At 34.6% G+C, this 20,739-nt stretch overlaps 3 protein-coding genes across 3 annotated transcripts; all 3 read right to left on the reverse strand.

Moving 5' to 3' along the window:
* Positions 1-9,282: 9,282 nt before the first annotated feature.
* On the reverse strand, positions 9,283-10,416 carry LOC109058697. The gene is made up of 4 exons (XM_042754572.1): positions 10,407-10,416; positions 9,992-10,297; positions 9,524-9,832; positions 9,283-9,434 (listed from the first exon to the last, which is right to left on the reverse strand). Exons 1-4 carry the CDS (start codon positions 10,414-10,416, stop codon positions 9,283-9,285), a joined length of 777 nt encoding a protein of 258 aa, XP_042610506.1.
* Positions 10,417-10,508: 92 nt separating this feature from the next.
* Positions 10,509-15,043, reverse strand: LOC122143971. The gene is made up of 6 exons (XM_042754575.1): positions 15,017-15,043; positions 14,014-14,170; positions 13,826-13,887; positions 11,364-11,604; positions 10,966-11,286; positions 10,509-10,876 (listed from the first exon to the last, which is right to left on the reverse strand). The coding sequence occupies exons 1-6, from the start codon at positions 15,041-15,043 to the stop codon at positions 10,713-10,715; spliced, it is 972 nt and encodes a 323-aa protein (XP_042610509.1). The 3' UTR covers positions 10,509-10,712.
* Positions 13,781-20,283, reverse strand: LOC109071643 (the record flags this gene model as incomplete). The annotated part of the gene is given in 19 exon segments (XM_042754576.1): positions 13,781-13,871; positions 14,014-14,167; positions 14,276-14,315; positions 14,454-14,506; positions 14,876-14,937; positions 15,017-15,061; positions 15,268-15,318; positions 15,424-15,484; positions 16,153-16,235; positions 16,339-16,761; positions 16,851-16,922; positions 17,007-17,651; positions 18,128-18,269; positions 18,345-18,535; positions 18,629-18,733; positions 18,815-19,019; positions 19,118-19,257; positions 19,352-19,373; positions 19,375-20,283. Coding segments are annotated over 10 exon segments (2,625 nt in total), but the record flags the coding sequence as incomplete, so codon positions are not given.
* Positions 20,284-20,739: the final 456 nt, after the last annotated feature.

Raw genomic sequence — 20,739 nt, forward strand, 5'->3', positions numbered from 1 at the left:
TGTAGGCTTCAACTCTTACTTTCTTACTTTCTGAGAGGATAAATAAGAAACATTTGTTTAACATATTTAACTGAGATATATATATATATATATATATATATATATATATATATATATCAACTGAAATATATATATATCTGATTTAACACTTATGCACTGTTGGAGTTTTAGAGAGAGAGCCAAACAGAATATTCATGTTACTGACATCTAATTACAAACTTCAAATGTGTAAGTACATAAGTACGCCTCATTCATCATTGCAAAACAATGCCAAAACCAACAGGCTAACACATAGTGCAACTAGGCAGTCAGTGCAGTTTAATTATGAAAGATATTTTATACTTAAATATGGTTAAAACAACGAGTATTAAGCCAGTATTCACACTAATACATTAAGCTGCAGGTAAATCTTACAAACCTTACATCAACCATGCTCTTGTCATCTGATAAGTTTAATTAATGTTCTGTCTATATTCACTTATAATACTTCGTCATTAAAACTCAACAAGGATTTGTGAAATCATGGCCACGAATTAACGTCGTAGTAATTAATAAAACTAGCTCACGAATTCTTAATTTGGTGGGAATTAATTATTAATTCATAGTTAGCAGTTCTCACTATGTAAACTTCGCACCGTTTAAACGTTATAAAATATAACTTTAATTAAATATCGGTACTCACCGTCTGATTGCTGTCCACGTCGTCCATCTTTAATTAGTGTTGATCCAGTACGGTAGGTGGCGCTGTCACAAAAAAACTAGGGTCCTAGGATTGCGGTGCTAGAACTGCGGTCCTGAAACTCGCAGCCTCCGGTTGTGCAGGAATACCCTTCTCGCATTAGGTTGTTAGGGTTTAGGTTTTAGAACTGCGGTCCTGAAACCGCTTAACATTCGTTACATTATGAAATTTACTCACAACTCTGATGTGAAAAGCTGAATCTTTCAATTTGCACACACAGACAATGATCAAAAACACCCGGGTTTTGAATTGGAAGTTGTAAATTAATAGTTACAAATGTGTAGAATGGCAATCACATAACCCAGCACATATTTGGACGTTTAATGACCGTTGAAAAGATGTCCCTCCGACATGTCATGTCATGGTTGAAAAATAGTTCCAAAATGAAAGTTGAACGGACGACGAAACTTTGGTCACCAGATTACGTTGCAGTTACGTAACAGTTACGTAATATTGTTAGCAAAATATGCTTCTTTTTGCTTATGTCCACAAATAATGTGTTAAAACAAAAAAATTAAAACGTTTTATGGACATTCAGGTCTGACTGGACCGATTTTGAATCTTTGTCAAGATGTGTTTAACCTCGACATAATTGATTAGGCTAACTTTCACGATGTTACACAATGGGTGTGTGATTATTTTATATGCAGGCTTATATATACACATTTAAACTATGCAGAAACACACTTAAACATCCAGAAGACGACGCATTTAGACGTCCAGGGACGTGCAGAAAAAGACGTGAAAAACTTTCTGTTACATCTCTGAGTGAACCGCTTCAGATGCTCAGCGCGCGCGGCAGGGAACTGGACGAATCATTCAAACTGATTCACGAATCAATTCACATTGTTAGACAACTGGTTTGATCAAGCCTTTGAAGAGAATTGACTCAAAAGAATGAATCATTCGCGAATGGGCATCGCTCATTGCTAAGGGAAAAGTAGACGGCGCGTTTGGAATAAACTGAAGCATTTATAATTTTTATTTAATTAAGATAAAGTAACGAAGGAGCATCGCCCACAGTAACGAAGTAAAAGTACAGATTTTCCCACCAAAAATTTACTTAAGTAAGAGTAAAAGTTCCCATCTTTAAATATAGCTACTCCAAAAAAGACCTTATCACCCTCTCTGATCAAGATGTGACTGTTCTGGAAGATGTATGTCAAATGGCTGATTTTGTCCCCACCACTTTTTGAAAGCATTTGGTTAAAATGTTCTAAAAAATCAAGCGAACCAAGAAATGTTAAAGGTTTATTTGCACAAAATAAAACATGCAATGCAGTTTAGATTTAGAAAGAAACGATGTACATTGTCCAAAAAAGTAACTTAAACAAAAGAAACTATTACTGATTCTAAATGACCCAAAAAACATGCATGCGCCGATCAGTAACTTGAACAAATTCTTGACACAGTTTTCTTCTTGTCCAAGTTATACATTCTCTCTCTGTGAACATGACAAACAGCCACACTGTTGAGTCGGGTTTGTGACATTGAAGAGTGCAGCCAGGTCTTCAGGCGTCTCAAGGCACTGAAGCTTCTCTCTGCTTCAGCAGATGAGGCAGGAACAACGAGCAACAAACGCAGAAGTCACTTCTGATCAGGTTTTGTATTTTGGGTTCTTTCTTTTATTCAGCCAGTTTTTCAGATTTTGCCACAGCGCAACACAACAGTGAACTACTAACTCTTCTCTTTTCTCTTTCAGGTCTATTCTGGGGGTTTCCATCTGGCTACCTCCACCCACTGGACACCCATCGCCTAGCCATGAGTATGCAGAATATGCATTTATACATGTACTGAATATTTTAACATAAATAAAACAATTAATAACTATTGAATAGACATTACAGAGAAAAATGATATATACTTGGTGGCCTAACTTTGTATACAAAATTAATCTATCAATATAGATATTCTAGATTTCTCCACAATATTTTGGTCTACATTTTCTAATAATCTGAAATTGTATTTAGATTATGCACAGTGCTAGAATCAAATTGAAACAAAATTTGAATAAATAAAGTGAACTTAACAGAAGCACAAGTAAAAGACCTACACAGTGAACCTTCGGCCATCCCAATTAATTCCGTACTTGGGCCAATGGGTGGTCTTTACACACAACAGCCCCTTATTCATTTTACCTATGTGGGTTAGTTAGCTAGCTAGTAATACCTTACAGTCAGATTTCTTAAAAAATGAATTTACTAAAATAAGTTTTTACTTTGTGAAGTAGAGAAAAAACATAACCAGTTTTCTGATGTCCAGATGTGTGGTCTGCTTGCTGATGTGATTGTTGATCACACAGCTGTAGGTGTTTTTATCCTGATATTCCAACCTCCAGAGGTAGAGAGAGACTGATGCTGAGATCAGACACACTGATGCTGGACAATAAACTGTTTCCTTTGTACCCAGGAGAGAGTCACATGACTCATTTTCACATTGACATTTAAATATTGTTGCATTATTTGTCTACTGGATAATACCTGAATGACAAGATGAATCTAGTGTCTTAAAATCCTGTAAAAGCTAAGGATATTCAGTGAAAATAGTTTGCAGTGTTTTTACAAATAACTGATACATATGCATAAAACACAAAATTTCTTTCTTCGCAAATCGCAATGACTGGCGTTGTTCAGTGGTCGGGTATCGACCAATAAAATGTCTTCATTTGCACTATAAAATTCATGGTCATGTTTAAAAAATAAAAATAATACAGGTGAAAGTTACACAAGTGTCTACTTTGTATAGATGTTTAGGGTCAGGCCTACTGATCAACACAAGCAAGCACACGTTATAGGATTTCTGGATCTAATCTCCATCCACTTGATTGGCTCTGACTCTCTCTCCTCTCCACCTGTAGCTGCTGCACACTGGTGGTGGTTGAGGAAAGACCCCCCACATGATTATAAAGCGCTTTGGGTGTACAACAATACACAATAAAAAAAAAAATGCTATATAAAATGCATCATTCATTCATTTATTCATTCATTCCTCTAAAACCTGTTATAAATTCCTATATGAACAACAAATGGTAAATAGAGATTTATGGTCAGGTATATTCTGGCAAACTGTTTACCAATCACATTTCACAATCGGCAAAGCAAACTGTGGTATTTAAATAGCTAGAATTAAACCACAATGTCAGAAAAACAAAAAATCCTTTTGTTGAAAAAAATTCACACCTCAGGCAAAAAGTGGTTAAGAGTTTTTTTTCAGCATTGCACTCTACATAAGCTGATTTTGGAACTTTATGGGCCCTTTGCAAAATTGCAACTTTATTTCTGACTTCAGTTTTTAAAATTGTGACTTTATGAGAATTGTGGGTTTATAAACTGACACATTATAACAAAGTGGCTCGTTTACTTAATTGTCTGACTTTATTTTTCTCTTTTATATAGGCATTTTGTAAAATTCCAACTTTGTGTGGGGTTATAAACTGAAACATTATAATAGGCATTTTTTATCATCCCCATCATCATCATCCGTCAGTGGTGAATGTGGGTCATGTGACTCTCTCCTGGTACAAAGGAAACAGTTTATTGTCCAGCATCAGTGTGTCTGATCTCAGCATCAGTCTCTCTCTGCCTCTGGAGGTGGAATATCAGGATAAAAACACCTACAGCTGTGTGATCAACAATCACATCAGCAACCAGACTCAAAATCTGGACATCACTCAACTCTGTCAGCCAAATTCAGGTATGTTTTTTCTGTAATGCACAATATGATTTTTTATTTTAATAAATTCATTTTTAAGAAATCTGACTGTAAGGTATTACTAGCTAGCTAACTAACCCACATAGGTAAAATGAATAAGGGGCTGTTGTGTGTAAAGACCACCCATTGGCCCCAAGTATGGAATTAACTGGGATGTGTGAAGGTTCACTGTGTAAGTGTTTTACTTACGTTTTATTTTTTTAGAATTTTGTTTCAATTTGATTCTAGCACTGTGCTTAATCTGACTACAATTTTAAATTATTACAAAATGTAGACCGATATATTTATCAGTTTAGTTGGTTTAATTTGGATATTCATTGATTTCTATTAATTATTGAACTATATTCATTCATTATTGATTTGATGTCACACAGAGTCTCATGTGAGTCAGGTCATGGATCTCACGCTCACAAACTCTCAGCTCTGATCTCTGTCAGAGAATGCAGGGCTAACTATAACTATCTGACCCCCACTGCTTGTAGTTTGCTTCGTCATGTTTGTACAACTTGGCAAGTCAGTGTAGACTTTTTAGGATATTCTCCTGAAGACGTAAGGGAGGTATGTATTTTTTTACCATAAGATATTCTTTAGTAAATGTAAGGGAGCTCTGTATTTTTTTAGCATTGTGCTAAACAATGTGATGGAGATGTCTCAAGAGTATTCATTTAAATGGTGTAGTTGCATCATGGTTACTATTATGATGACCTGTATTTACAGGAAACAGAAAAAAGCAGGACAACAAGGCAAGTTAAGGAAATACTGTTGTTTGTAAGACAGCAAAAGGGAAGTTTTACATTTTTGACTAAGTCAAAAAGTCCATGTGACTCAGATGTTTGGGAAAGAGACAATTCACAACTCAGTAAATATATGGCTTTATTGCCATTTTAAATGCTGACAGTTGTGTTGAGTGTAAAAAGAAAGGTTTTAAAACTTCAATTCTGAAATATATCAAATATATCTGTAAAATGTTTGTTTTTTGTCATGACTCATGGGGTGCTGGTGTTCATCTCATTGTCTTAGGCTTAATTTTTACAGTGTTTGCACTTTTCCAGAGTATAAATGTGAACCTGGACCACAAGACCAGTCATAAGTGGCACCGATATATTTGTAGCAATAGACAAAAAGTACATTGTATGGGTCAAAATTATTAGAAAAAAAAATCATAACGGATATTAAATAAAGAACATGTCCCATGAAAATATTTTGTAAATTTCCTACCGTAAATTTATCAACAATTAATTTTTGATAAGTAATATGCATTGCTAAGAACTTAATTTGGACAACTTTGCACCCTCAGATTCCAGATTTTCAAATAGTTATATCTCAGCCAAATATTGTCCTATCCTAATAAACCATTATATTATTGGTATCATTATACCAACCAACGATTATAAGGCTTCATAAGATATCAACACATGAACAGTAGGTTACTATATAGTTACAGACTTATTTTAATAGACATAACATTTGAAAAAAAGAAAATGTGTCAAACTGGGTAGACCAGTTTCAAAACATTTTCAAATAGGCCTATGTATAAACATTTATGAATTATTTATCAATATACTGTATTAATATGAACATGTAGAATAGCATACAAGAGACTGCTTTTGTTATAAGCAGCTGTATGGCATTAAAAAAAAAAAAAAAACTCTGAAATAAGACATGTGCTGATCATACAAATATCTAGTTTTCAGAAATGAGGTCTACTGTATAGTGATTTTTTTTCTTCTTTAGATATGTGTTGATTAACTATTACCAGTAAGTTCGTGATTTTTTTTCTTCTTTAGATATGTGTTGATTAACTATTACCAGTAAGTTCAGATTAATATTAGCTATATTTGGATGCTCCATGTTAGTCACTGAATAGACTTACATGATTTTCAATTGATTTTTAGGTGATATAGCTTGAAAAGTTAATTATAATGCTCAAACAAACAAACAAAAAAACTCAGTTTATTTTTTATTATCAAAGCCTATGTGATAACATAACCTGAGGCTAAAAGCTGTGATATTCCACCAAAGAGAGCCACAGGATAAGTAAAAGGCCTATTTAAAAACGTATTTTTAAAAATCAATTTCCACACTTTTGAACTGAAATTAATGTATATAACAATTTCATTTAATGCTGTACTGACAGTATAGTTTTATATAATCAGTGTACATTGCTTATCCCAAAGATTTCCCAATTGTTTCAATTCTCCTAAATGCTGTATTAGTTTTTCTTGATTACTAACACACAATTTCTGAAACAATTCACCACTTTCTCACAACTATAAACACATTCTCGTTACAAGCAAACTTGTACAAACTTCCATGTCAAAATCAAATACTCCTGTCAAAAACCCTTACATCTATCAATATCAAACTTTGGCCTCAGATGACAAAACCTATAGTACAAACACACAGACAACATCCCTGCCAAGTGAACACTAGTGAGATCAGTTCAGAACACTGTAACCAAAACCTCTTATTGGGATTCAGGAATTATTTGGTAGCTCAATGTCTTAGTATACAACATAAATGGAAATGCAGAAAAAAATAAAATACAACAATAAGCTGTATGAAATACATTTTCATTACAATAAGTGATTTTACAGTAGATGAACCTACAAGAGAAGTTCAAAAAACAAAATAACTAAATATCAAATAGGAATCTAATATAATACAGGATACTGTTAATTACATATAAAAATAAATTCAACAAATTTCATAACAGTAGTATATAGTACAAAAATAAATATTTGGTCTTTCTGACAAAACACTTTCTCTAACTCCCTTAGGAAGTTGTCTTTCAGACTCAGTTCTGCAAAAACTGAAGTTGTATTTTATATTAATTTCTTAGGAAGTTGTTTTTATGAGTCTGTTTTTGAAAATCAGGTGGAGTTTGGATGTGTTTGACACTAGAGTTAATTATATGATGTGTTTGTGTTTTATTAACGAGAATGTAAAATATGTGTAAAATGAGGCCAACTTTGGACAAATCATAAAAAAATGGAATGTGTGTATTTATGCATTCCTGTATATTATATAGCCTAGAATATTATAATTTCTAAACTAGTAGATTAATTTATAAAACATTACATAATTGAATAGCACAATCATGCTCTTGGTCATAAAAATAAATGTGAAAATTAGTCTGTTTTTCAGTTTATATTCCATATGGCTATTAGTTTGATTTTTATAACATTATAATGGAGTGCGTGCAGATAAGAGTCAGGAGGGATTGTGGGAAATGTAGTGCCGTGGTGATCATGACAGTACATTAAAATCTGTTATGCATTACTTGCGAACAGCTTTTGAGTAAAATCAGTGTTTGTCCACTAGAGGACAGACATGATCAGATACTAATACCAGCAGCAGGTTATCTGTATGTGACCATTTATTTTATTGAGCAGACAATTTTATCAAAATGACTTACAGATGAGAATACAACAATCAAACACAATTCTACCAAGGCACAATTACAATATAAAAGTAGTGGAATACAAAAACCAATATGATTTAAAGAGAACAGTCAGTCAGGGCTCATTCAGCCAATAATAAATATAGTGTTCTCTTATAAAAGGACAGACAGTAACAAATAACAACACAGTACTTCCGTATACAGCGGTGTAAAAGTTAATTTTCTAACAAACTGATGTAGTAAAGTAAATTTGTTGAACCAAATACTGTTATATGTCACCATTTTTTTTTTCCACAAGCACCAAAGTTAAATAGTTAAGAAAACAATCACTCTCATTGGGTATGTAATATTATATAAAAAATGTGCAATACTGTCTGCATTCACAGTTACTATTACTGTCATATTTTTTATATTTGCATTAAGGGCATCCCCTCCTGCTCAGGCCCCCCCCATCTGGACTTCTTTCACTCCCTGAAAGAAAAACAAGAAAACGCAAAAGTTTAAAAAGTTGATATTTATGTGAAAAGATAAATCACATTTAAAAAATAAAATTATTCTGGAATTAGAAATTAAATCCCAATTGAATATTTTAAAATGTAATTATTTTTATTAAAGCAGAATAATGTGATTTCTAAATAAAGACACACTAAATAAGATCACCATGTAACTCACCACGGATTGAAACTTTGAATGTCTTGTATTTGGTCTCTCGGCTGCTGATGATCAATAGTTTATAAACTCCAGAGTGTTCAGTTGTGCTGTTTGTGATTGTCAGAGATCCAGTCTGATGATCCAGGTTCAGTCTGTCTCTGAATTTCCCTTCAGTGCCATCATATGTACAGAAAAGTGCTTTATTTATTTCTCCTCTAGCGATGAGGACTATCTTCAGGTCCAAACATCCACAGCAGCAGATCATCTTTTTGTATTTCAGTTTCGTTCTGTAGCCTGACTGAATCTCCCTCCATCCCAGACTCAGTCCTTCTCTTTAATTTTATCCCATCACCACACAGAAGAGTAAAAACATGAATGTTATAACAAAATTAACTCCCATCTGATTAATTAGAGGGCAAGATGGTGGATTTTTGTTTTGCACATAAGAAAAAGCTGTGTTGGAGCTGTACACATTTTAAAATGCCCCTAATTTCTGGGCACCAATGAAAATTTGACTAACATAATTTTGTTTCTGTCTTCTCGAGTTGTTTGCATCTTTATCTTTTAATTATAGCTCTAAATCATTAAAACAGTCATAAATACGATTGAGTTACTCACCATGAGCAATAACCATGAATCTCTTGCATGTGCTCTTTTTGCCGCTGGTAATTTGAAGTGTATAAACATCTGAATGAACTCTGCTGATGTTCCTGATGGTCAGATCTCCAGTTTGCTGGTTTAATGAAGTGTATTATCTTATTATTGAATTATGATGTTTTTATAATTTGGTCTGATTGGTGGCTCGTTTGAGTTCAGCTATAAAAATATCTTTATCGCTAAACTTCCACAGTATCCGGTCATCTTCATTCAGTGCAGTAACACCAGTTTGTAGAGTGACAGAATCTCCAACTGTATATTTCAGATTATTCACTGCCAAAGCAAGAGAAACATGTAGAAGAAATTTGTGAGTGTGAACATGAATACAGTTATCGATATTTTGATTATTTTGAGCTACTCACGCCAAACAAGAACGTTGAATTTTTTGTACAAGACTTTATTTCTGCTCTTGATCTGCAGTTCGTAAACTCCAGAGTCTGTGCTTTTGGTGTTTGTGATGGTGAGATCTCCAGTTTGATTGTCCAGCTCCAATCTGTCTCTGAATCCGTCATCATCATCGTAGACATTGCTCTCATTGCTCTGTCCATCAATTTTGGCGATAAGGGCATTTTTAGGTTCAAACTTCCACAGTATCAGATCATCTTTCTGTATTTCAGTAACACCGGTCTGCAGATGGACAGATTCTCCTTCTGTGAATTTCCGTGTGTCCTCTATTTCATAAAGTAACAGAAACACATAAAACATGTTGAACACAATGTGGAAAAAACCCAACAAAACCCACTAAGGAGCCCAATGAAGGTCAAAAACAAATAAAGTAACATATTGACAGACAATACTGTAGGACATTTTGAAGTGCTTGAGTTGTGCACCTCGTACAATAACTTTGAATCTCTTATTTTTTGCTTTGCTGCCAGTGATCTTCATCTGATAATCTCCAGAGATTGGGATCCTGATGTCGCTGATGGTCAGATCTCCAGTCTGATGGTCCAGCTGTAGCTTGTCTCTGAATCGCTCATCATCGGTGTATGAGATGTTACGGTCATTTTTGTAGATTTGAGCGATGACTGTTTCTTGAGGTCCAAATATCCAGAGCACTTCATCGTCTCTCTGGGTCTCGACTGCACCGGTTTTTAGTGTAACAGAATTTCCCTCCTTCACTGACACGGTCTTCTTTTCTGTCTCAACATCAAGTGAATGGAGAAGATATAAAATATTTCAAAAGATATTACGTTGTTCAACTATTCAAAAATACATTTTTTGGTGAATTAATAAACTACCGTAAACTGAGTCCCATTAGAAACAGTAGATCTGCTCCAAAACTTTCAGTTTGATTCATAAACAATTTTGTTTGATTAAATTTACTGAACAGTGATCTGATTGGTTTTTAAGTCACTTTTTAAATGCATTTCTAGGGTGTTACAACTTCCTTTAATCTTTCTTCACTAAGAACAAGAAGAATTCCAAAACTGTTTGTCACACAAAAAGTAGATTTTCTTCTGCTAAATTGTTGGCTTCTTTAACAATCCTAGGCTTTGAATTAAACAAATTGTGGTTCAGTCTTGTAGAAAAACATGGTAACTAATTACTCTTTTAAACAATTCTACTCCTATATTTACTGTAGATAACACTCACCTTTTTGCTTTTTTTCAAGTATTTTATGTAGCACATCACACCCAAAGCTACAGCCACTAACAGCGGGACACAAAGACAAATGAGCACAATATAACCAGTGGACAGACCCGGATCTGGAACAGCTGAAGAGAGACAAACACACGAACGATTTCATTATGAGGGAACATCAAAATTACACTCTTTTTAATGTGATTTGACATGAATTACGTACCGACAAAAACATTGAATCTCTTATATAGTGTCTCTTTACTGTTGGAGATCTGTAGTTGATAAACTCCAGCGTCTGAGGTTCTGATGTCTCTGATGGTGAGAGATCCCGTCTGATTTTCCAGATGTAGTCTCCCTCTGTATATATCATCTGAATTCAGTGTGATCTCATGAATCTTAATGTTCATTTCAGCTACAAGACTGTCTGGATTTGTAGGTCCAAATGTCCATTGTATTAGATCATGTTTCTGTGAATCAGTAACACCAGTGTGTAGAGTAACAGAATCTCCTTCTTTCTTGTTTTCTAACCCTGCAAAAATCACATCTGGAAAACAAAGAATCTCCTTCTTTCTTGAAAAGAAACATTAATGCAAATAGTGTACAAATATCTGAGCTTCTCACCATGGACAGTAACACTGAATGTCTTGAGGAAGGTCTCGTTGATGATCTTTAGATGATAATCTCCAGAGTGTTTGGTTCTGATGTCACTGATGCTCAGAGATCCAGTCTTATTGTCCAGCTGCAGTCTGTCTTCAAACCTCCCATCATCAACATCATATAATGAGACTGCCTGAGTTTTCCCATCGATTTTAGCGATGATAATGTTTTGAGATCCGTACATCCACATCAAGAAAAATATTTTCTGTATTTCAGTGACATCAGTGTGTAGAGTGAGAGAATCTCCCTCCTTCACTGATACTTTTTCTGTCTTGCTGTACACACCTGAAAAACAGGAACAGTAGCTGAAGATTTTCAAATATTAGAAAACTACAAACAAAACATTAGCGCTGAAGTTGATATATAAAATCGTAAGGATTATGTACATTATGTTAATAACACAGCCCACTAAATATTACTATGTCTGAACACATGTCCAGGCACCAGTAAGTAATGACTCAGCCACCATTGGATTTTGGCATATTGTTTACATTTGTATAACCACAGTTTTACTATAAAAACATGGTTAAATTTTGCCTACATTATGGTTTTAACCATGATTATTATTATTATTATTATTATTCCTATATGTAGTAAAAGCATGGTTAATATTAGTAAGGGTATAGAATACTGGGCTAAAGAATTAAAGGTAATCATATTGTTGTCATTTGTGGCTTTTGTCCACGCTTGTTTATTCAATTGGCTATTTAATCTATAAGCATAACAAAACGTTACCATTTTAGTAGTATTTTTTAAAATATCCTATTTCTCGTGTACTTGTTTTTTCGGAACTGGGTTTTTTTTTTTTTTTTTTTTTTTTTTATAAATATTCTCGTGAATGTCTTTGAAGTTTTCAAAATGAGTTTATCAAAAGTTTATCAAAAGTCTCTAATAAGATTTCTGTAATGGCTGATTTGGCTGCACGTCTGATGACGAAATTACGTAACGTGAAATTGAAAGGACGTCAAAAGCACACGCTAGTTACGTAACATAGCCTAGAGTCTGCCTTCAAGCCGCACCCCAAGTTATAACACAGAAAAACACTGATTTTGTAAATGTCTGTTGAAAATGCGAGATTTTGTGAAAGGACATCGCCTACGCTTATGAACACACCTATAGCACGCCAATGTTAGTGATTGAGACCGAAATACCTTTCTTCCGCTCATGCATGGGATAACTGTGAAACTGAAAGTATGAAGAACCGAGCCTACAGTACTTACGGTCCAAAAATAATGCGAGGGAAAAGAGCAATAATAGTTTCTGCATATTGCTGTGCTGTATGATTGTCAATCTCATAACCATGACTCGATCGATCAGTAGAGTAGCCTACAGGCCGCAGCGGAGACGCGCACGGATAACAAGAAGTCTTCACTGCAGCCTGTAGCACGATGACGTAGCTGGATCAGATCCAATACGTGCTGGACGTTGTAACGCGCATGCGCGGTGGTGTGTGTTTTGGTGACGTCATAGGACGCATGCGCACTACCGATTTATGATTATAATGCACATGCGCTGGTCTTGAGTGACACGCATGCTCAATATTGTATTAAGATGATGTTCTTACCTCTATAGTAGTAGTATAGATGAATAGTAATAAGTAATTATTTACATATATTTAAAGATCTGTATTATTTAGTTTATCTACACACATGCAAAATAGTTGTCCGGACAACATTTTAAATCACATGATTTTAAAGTTTTTAAACCTAAATTTGATGGAATAATAGCATAATGTCACCACAAGTATTTTTTTTTTTAAATGTGTGTATATAGAACATTTTAAAATAAAGCCATTTTATTTTATTCAGGTCATAATTGCTGTTGAGTGGAAGGAAAAATGAATCAAGTAATTGTCTCTGTAATTTTTTAATCCTAAAAGTAACAATACAATAAAGGCTGTATACGACTTAAAATACCAGTACACACTCATGGGGAAAACGCAAAAATATTAACAGCAACAAGAAAAAAATAAAAACTTGTCAGATGTCAAAATAAACAAACGTGCTATATATATATATATATATATATATATAAAAAATAAAAAATTTTATGTTTTGTCTGGTTTTCAACCGTGATCTGTACATAAGATTCCTCTTAATTTGCTGTTAAGTGTCTGCAAGACATGCAAGTACATTTATTAAAAAAATAATAATAAAAGAAAACAAACCCTGAATTTAAGTTCAATATACAAACACAGCAGTCAGATCAAGCAATTGTCACCTAAGTGACAATTCCTATTTAACTTTATAAATTGTTGTCCTTGGGGCTATAGTGATTGCCGTCACAAATGAAGCAGTCTGCTGAGCAGTAACCTTCAAACTCTTTGGTCGAGTAAAATTGCACGAAGGATTCCTTTCCTTCCATCTCCAATATAGCCTGGCGGGGAAGTCTTTAAATAAGTCCCCACAGCAAAGGCAACTGGTCACTTTATATGGCACTCTGTACATCTCCTTGTAGTCACTGGAGTATGCACTAAGTCCGACAACACCTATTGTAAGAAAGAGATTTTAAAACAATAAAAAGTTCTGAGCAAAGTTTAAAATGCATTTGCAGCTTAAACTTTATGTGTGTGGAACTATCTACTGGTATAAATAAAAAAATAAAATAAACTTACTGTCAAGCCAGGCTAAATGAGCGTCTTTTCTGAATGATGCGTCACAAACAACATCATGGAAAAGCCAGCACGTCAGAGACAGTCTGAAGAAGGCCACATCTCCATCTTCTTTGACCACATTCAAGAGGATATGTCTCAGGATCTCAGGTGGCATCTGCTGAAAAAAAAAATTGGTTAATATTATTCAATATAAAATACTAGTCGAATAATAGCATACATTTAAAATGTTAAAAATAACATTTGGAATAGGAAAAACTCCCACCTTACTTAGTAATCAGCTTCTGCTTCCTTTTCCAATTCTCCTTAAGAAAGAACGAAAAGAAAAGAAGAGAAAGAAAGTTCACACCAATACATCAATCATGAAATATTTATGGAAAAAGGAACTTTTTATCTTCAGTTGTCAGATTAGTTGTTACAAACCTTTTTAGTTAAAGTTATACCTGTTTTCATTTCTTTGCGCCTTTTTCTGAGTAGCTTTCTTTCAGCATCTGGTCTTAAATTACACATAAAAAAAAAACAAACAAACAAGTGAACTAGTTTCCCTAGAAAGTATTTACTCCACACAGGAGAAAAAAAAAAAAAAAAAAAAAAAAAAAAATCACCATAAAACACCAAATACATTACATTTACATTTAGTCATTTAGCAGACGCTTTTATCCAAAGCGACTTACAAATGAGGACAATGGAAGCAATCAAAAACAACAACAAAAGAGCAATGATATATAAATATCAAAATATCAAATACTGTGCAAATTAATATTATTAAAGAGAGGATAAAAAACTGCTACTTCTACTCCTCCCATCACCCACTACTACTAATAAATATGTTCTATTTATTGGAAGAACTTGGAAATAGGCTTACTTCACAGGATAATTTGTTAGCAGGAGCAAGCACCACCATCTCCTTACTGCAGCCATGTCAGACTGGGAAAATATGCATAATGTAAATCAATCACCCTTTGAGAATAAACTTTTTGCCAAATTATTAATTTTGATAGCTCACCTCAGAAAAATCAAAGACGCCTCCCATTACAACATAGAGTGTGTACTGTAACATTAATAGTAAGTTACATCAAAACAGACATAAACAATAGTAATCAACTTTAAATGGTTTTGTTTGACTGTATCAATATCTTAAGTTTGTTGGATATTGATTTTGCTCAAACTAAAAAATAAATTAACAATTAAAGACAGCAATCTGACAAAGCTATCAAGGAAAATAAACATTACTTATTGTTAAACAATTCTTCCTACCATCAACACAAACACTCCACAATTATTTGACCAATTCTGCCTTGGAGCACCCTGTTGAGTTAAATTGAAATAAACATGTTGTAATTATTCAAAAACTAACAATGTGTTTGAATATCTAAAATGGAATTTAGTGATGGCAACAAGAAAACTGCTTACGTTGAGATCATCACGTCCATACTCTTTCCACAGCCCAGGATGTAGTTGCTGTGCAAGTACTCTACAAAGCATTGAAACAACAACAACAACTAAAACAAAAACTGAATAAAAATAATAATAAAATACTAATAAACAAACTGGGGTGGAACAAATCCCCAAACAAATTATTGGCTCATTTATCATCGTTTAAACAATTTTTTCTTTGAACTATAAAATATAATTCCAGTGATAAGGTAGATTTAAATAGTTTAAGCATCAATGAAAAATGAGCCATAAAACAAAAAACAAAATGCATGCAAAAGGATGTATGGCACAAAACAGAACTACCATAATCCTGAACTTCTTTTGAACTCTTAATATTTTTTCTGAAAAAAAACCTGTAGGGATCAATGTAACGACAATCGCTGAAGTCAGTGCCGTGCAGTGAATCAAAGCAAATACATCTCTCTGCTTTTTGGTTTCATGATCTGTAAAACTAGTTCTATTAAATGATTCTTGGAAGATACAACTGTTAGTTATGTCAAAATATCTCAGTGTTACTTGCATTAAGGAGAACTGATAATTTAAACACAATAGACTTACACATATCATCCAATGGTTTGATGCCCAGGAAGGGAGTAAGATGAAGTCACATTCTGCTATATGGTCTTATACAGATAACAAACATTTTTAAATGGCACCTTAAAATGACCCCAGTTAACTTCTATTAAAAATTTCAGTCATACTTACAGGTAAGTTAGCTGAAGGGTCTGCACACAATGGTGGCAACCATGTCACTGTCACATACGAGCAAAACAATGGACCTTTATGTTCTGTTAGATACCATTTAAAATTAATACAGTTAATAAAGGATCACTTGTGCACACTTTCTCACTCCAAAAAAAACAGTTCTACACAGATGATATAAAATATTACCTTTAAATCAGCAATATCTCTGATCATTGAAAGGCAGGCATTTAAAATTTGTAATAATTTGAGAGAAACCAAATTTAATATTCACTTATCACAAAACAAAAGCATGATATTGCATGTGATAATACTCACAGTCCCTTCAACATCATTTGGATGTCCCAAGGTAAAAAAATCTGATCTGTTCAGAATTGTTGCTCCTACTTGAGCCAAAAATTGTTGTCGTGATTCCTTTTCATTTAAAGCATTTTTTACGTAGAAAAACGAAAAAAAAAAGTGTAAGTATGATTATACACTTTGCATAAAAAATGCAAAAAATTGAACATACCATCTTTATTTGGTCACTGCTTTGTGGATGCATCCAGCATGCCCTGTTTGGCTGCACATTTCGTAGGGCTGTCATGTCAATCACTGAACCTTGGCTGGGGCCTGAAAAGAGAGAAAATATTATGATCCAACTGTATTTATTAAGTGAAGTGAGATTTTGCAAGTGCGGTGTTTATAATGACATTACTTACAGTGTACTTGGTCTATTTGTGTAATATCACAGGTGCGTCTTTCACTATCATTTAGGGACTGTGGAGGTGTACCTACATAAAGTACAAGACAAAGTGATTTTTACAATACATGAAAAAATGAATGGTCATTGTAAGTTTAAAAAAAAAAAAAGTTACCAAGTACTATCTGACCATAACCATTGAAGGTTAACTGATCACTTGGTGATACAATTTTTCTTAGGCTGTCCTCCATGTTCTTATTCTGTGCTGTGTTATAATGGTGAATGATGCTGCGCATCAAAAATGTGTGTCCAGATGGCGTGAGCATGTTCAAGAAATAATTGTTCTTGCGCATTGAACCAAAAAGTTGCTCTGCGGTTTGAGTATTTACCCATCCACAGAGTTCTGGGACTACTTGGATTCTCCTAAGAGCATCTCTTGGGTCTTTGGTGTTAAATTCATGAAATCTGTCATACAGAGCATAATGCTCTGATGATCCTGTCAAAGGATGGCAGTTGATATCCTCCTCCTCCTTATTTTTCAACCATGGTAGATTAACTTTGAGCTTGGCTTCCTTTGCTAGCTGGATATTTGCTGTAGTTGGTTCAGCAAGTCTCCCTTCATGGGGACTGAAAGGTAGAGAATCTGCTTCCCGTAGATTAACGTGTGCTGCAAGTCCTCTAGCAAAGTCGTATATTACCACATTAGGAAAGTGCTTCCAACTCAGCAGCAAGTCTGCAAAGTCTCTGGGAGACTCTGCTCTTATGTTGAATTTGATGGAATACACTATTCCACATGGACATGTAATGACTGCCCAGCCACCTAAGAGAAATGTACAAAAGCACAATTTAAAGAAAGTACAATGTAAAGAAATATATGTAAAAATCATTACAATTACAAAAAAAATAAAATAAAAATACAAATAACACTTCAACTAACTTATTTATTTATTTTTATTTAGTTTATTTTTTTCATTAGGTTTTCATAATTTCTTCATACCTGTGAATCTACCTACTTTTACCAACAATTTGTCAGTGGGTGGACTCAGAGACTAGTTTCCTCAGTGTTAATTAACCCATGTATAAATTGCAAGTAGGTTCTTATAGCAAATGAAATATTGCATCTTCCAATGAATGCTTTGCTGAAAATTAAATGTCCATCAGGATACATTTTTAAACTCCAGGGACATTATTATTTTTTTTTCCAATCAAAGCTACATATTTATGCATTATTAAATGAATTATTATTATTATTATTATTATTATTATTATATAGACATTTAAGAGATGACAATTTACCAGAAGCACCCCAAATCTGCTGGAAGATTTTGTCGTACGCAGAACGGTTTTGCATCTCTGTTCGCAAACGTAACACAAGATCCATCCTTGATCCCTTTGTGTCCAATCCACATTCTTTGCACAGCTTCCTCACTGCATCAACCTAAACATATGACAGGCTTTGGTTAAAACCATAATTGTTGCAAAACATAATTAGATGTAGTGCATGTGTTCTTACCTTAAGATTAAAGAGCTCATCACCTAACCTTTCCTCTGTGACGTCAAGATCTGGAACATCACAGGACTTTGTTTTTTGTAGTTTTGCATGCTCAGTGTTTAGAACAATGTCTGACTTTCGGGTGTTAGGTCCAATCCAAGGAGCCCAACAATCATAACTTGGGCAAACTACAAAGGGATTTTTCCTGCCACCTTAAGAGAAATACAGAGTGTATAAGTACATTAAAGAAAATTAGTTTCTTTAGTTACACAGACCTAAATAATATTACACATTAAATAACTTACTTGAAAGAAATCCCCGACCAATCATCTCCATCGTTACGGATTCCCAAAAAGAGACAATGTTTGTATCACCCTTGAAATCTGATGGTGATGTGGCTATTTCACTGACTGCAAAACACAAATTCACAAATCAGGAACATGCCGTTTTTAGAAAGCATTTATAATACAATGTACACAACACATACTTACAAGGAATACTGAAGACACCTTTCTTGTGGAGATCCATAATCACCACTCTGGGGTAATATCCACAATTGATGCAGGTGTAAGAATAAACATGGCTGCTCAAGGCTTCAAAGTGGAGGTAAGCATGGAGCACTGTGTCTTTGCTGGGGAATTTTGCTTTAGCAGTGGCTTCAAGTATGCTCATTACTCTGCTGACAGCAGTGTGATTCTAGGCATATTCACAGAGTATAAAGAAGAAAGATTATGTTACACGGCATAATACTTATTACACAAAACCATATCAACATCAATAGTTACACATATTACCTGAAGAGCATTGCGAAGAATTACACACAAGTGAAGAGAAAGCAGAAGGTGGTCATTGAAGTTATGGATACCATCAGTGAATTCCTGGTACCTGTACATCATGCTGCAGTTGCTACATACTTTGTAGTAAGTTGAAATTCCTTAACAGAGAGCAGAAAAGTTAAATACAAAATAACAGTAACAGTAAAATAACACTCTTTAAACAATTTGAATGTTCCATTTAACAATATTTACCTTCAACTACCCCAGTAAAGGTCCAGAATCTTTGCTCGTGAGGTTATAATAATTGGCTCGCTTAGAACATGATTACCCTCACATTCAGAGCAGAATGTTTCTTCAGGAATTAGTTGGTGTCTAAATTCACTTCCATGTTGTAGACCACTAACCAAATTTTGAGGAAGGTCCACAGGCAGAGATTTATTTTTCATCAAATAGCGCACTATCCTCTCTATTCCATCATCATTAGGTGGGTACTGATGATCACTACAGTCACCCACATTCTCAGACTGCTGCTGAGGTATCTGCATGGAATCAATCCTTTCGGTGGTCTTCACCTTCTGGAAGAGAGCTCTCTGACTTTGAAACAAATGCCATTTAGCTATTGCTTTGTGAATACATGACTGTTTTGTTTTATTACATGGACAGGCCCATGTGATCTTCTTACTGTCATATACAACAGTCACTCTTCCAAGTCTGCAGTAATAAGACATTTTTGGCTCATACACTGATATGTATTTTTTTGTTGAGGGCCCAGCAAATGTGATCGCTACAGAAAGTGGCACATCATCTTTGTTTGCCAAGCACTGCCTTTCGATGCATGCATCTCTCCTACTTTCTCCAAACCATTTTTCTTTCACCATCTCATTTAGGGTTTCCTCTTTGAGATTAACAGCATTGCCATCATCTTTGGGACAGAAAGCTAAGGACATGAGATGGCAGCACTCAAATGGTTTCAGGCCACTCCTTTGTGCAAAATCCGCACTAGCATTACATTGGTCTAGTTCACACATAACTTTGTCATTCACACCCCAGATCTTTTTTTGAACATGGATGGGTATTGACGGTGCACTGAAAGATTTTGCTACTGCAAAAATTCCATGCTTACTGTCAATGACCTGACAAAATAAATGTCGTTGTAATGTGATGGCCTCTTTAACTGTGGTGTGCTTTCTTCTAAATGTGAACTCGCAAGTTCTCTTTTTATTCAATTCCATATCACAATGATCACATCTGATTCTGTTCTTCTTTGGTTGAGGACGCTTTGCTGTTGGTTGCTCTGGTGGAACAAGGACAGAGGAAATAGTCAGAGACGGAAGTACTTGAGTGGATGCAGAAAGAGGGAATGGAGCTTCAGAAAGGGGGCACGTTGTCACAGGTTGCAAAGGTTGACATAAGGGACTTGTCCAAGACTGTGTCATTGCTGGAGACTGAAACACTGATGTAACTGGAGATGAAGATGTTTGGATAGCCATGGGGCAAGACAGGGGAGGCGCCTGTGTAATGACATGAGAAGTCTGTGCTGAAATAGTAGAAAGTGGAGCAGTGGCTGCTGGGCTATGCAGGAATGGAGATTGAGCTTCCTGCCCAGGAATAGCCAACTTTTGTTTACATTTTTTAAGATG

This window comes from Cyprinus carpio, unplaced genomic scaffold (assembly GCF_018340385.1).
Source record: "Cyprinus carpio isolate SPL01 unplaced genomic scaffold, ASM1834038v1 S000006548, whole genome shotgun sequence".
Taxonomy (NCBI): Eukaryota; Metazoa; Chordata; class Actinopteri; order Cypriniformes; family Cyprinidae; genus Cyprinus; species Cyprinus carpio.

Coding starts and splice junctions, on each gene's coding strand:
- LOC109058697 (XM_042754572.1), bottom strand. Junction 9,833..9,991: donor ATTCAAAGTTATTGTACGAG/GTGCACAACTCA, acceptor TTTATGAAATAG/AGGACACACGGAAATTCACA. Junction 9,435..9,523: donor ATTCAACGTTCTTGTTTGGC/GTGAGTAGCTCA, acceptor TTGCTTTGGCAG/TGAATAATCTGAAATATACA.
- LOC122143971 (XM_042754575.1), bottom strand. CDS start 15,043: ATGGGAGGCGTCTTTGATTTTTCTGAG. Junction 14,171..15,016: donor GCGTCTTTGATTTTTCTGAG/GTGAGCTATCAA, acceptor TTTTTTTTTCAG/CAGATGCCACCTGAGATCCT. Junction 11,605..13,825: donor TGTACAGAGTGCCATATAAA/GTGACCAGTTGC, acceptor ACTGAAATACAG/AAAATATTTTTCTTGATGTG.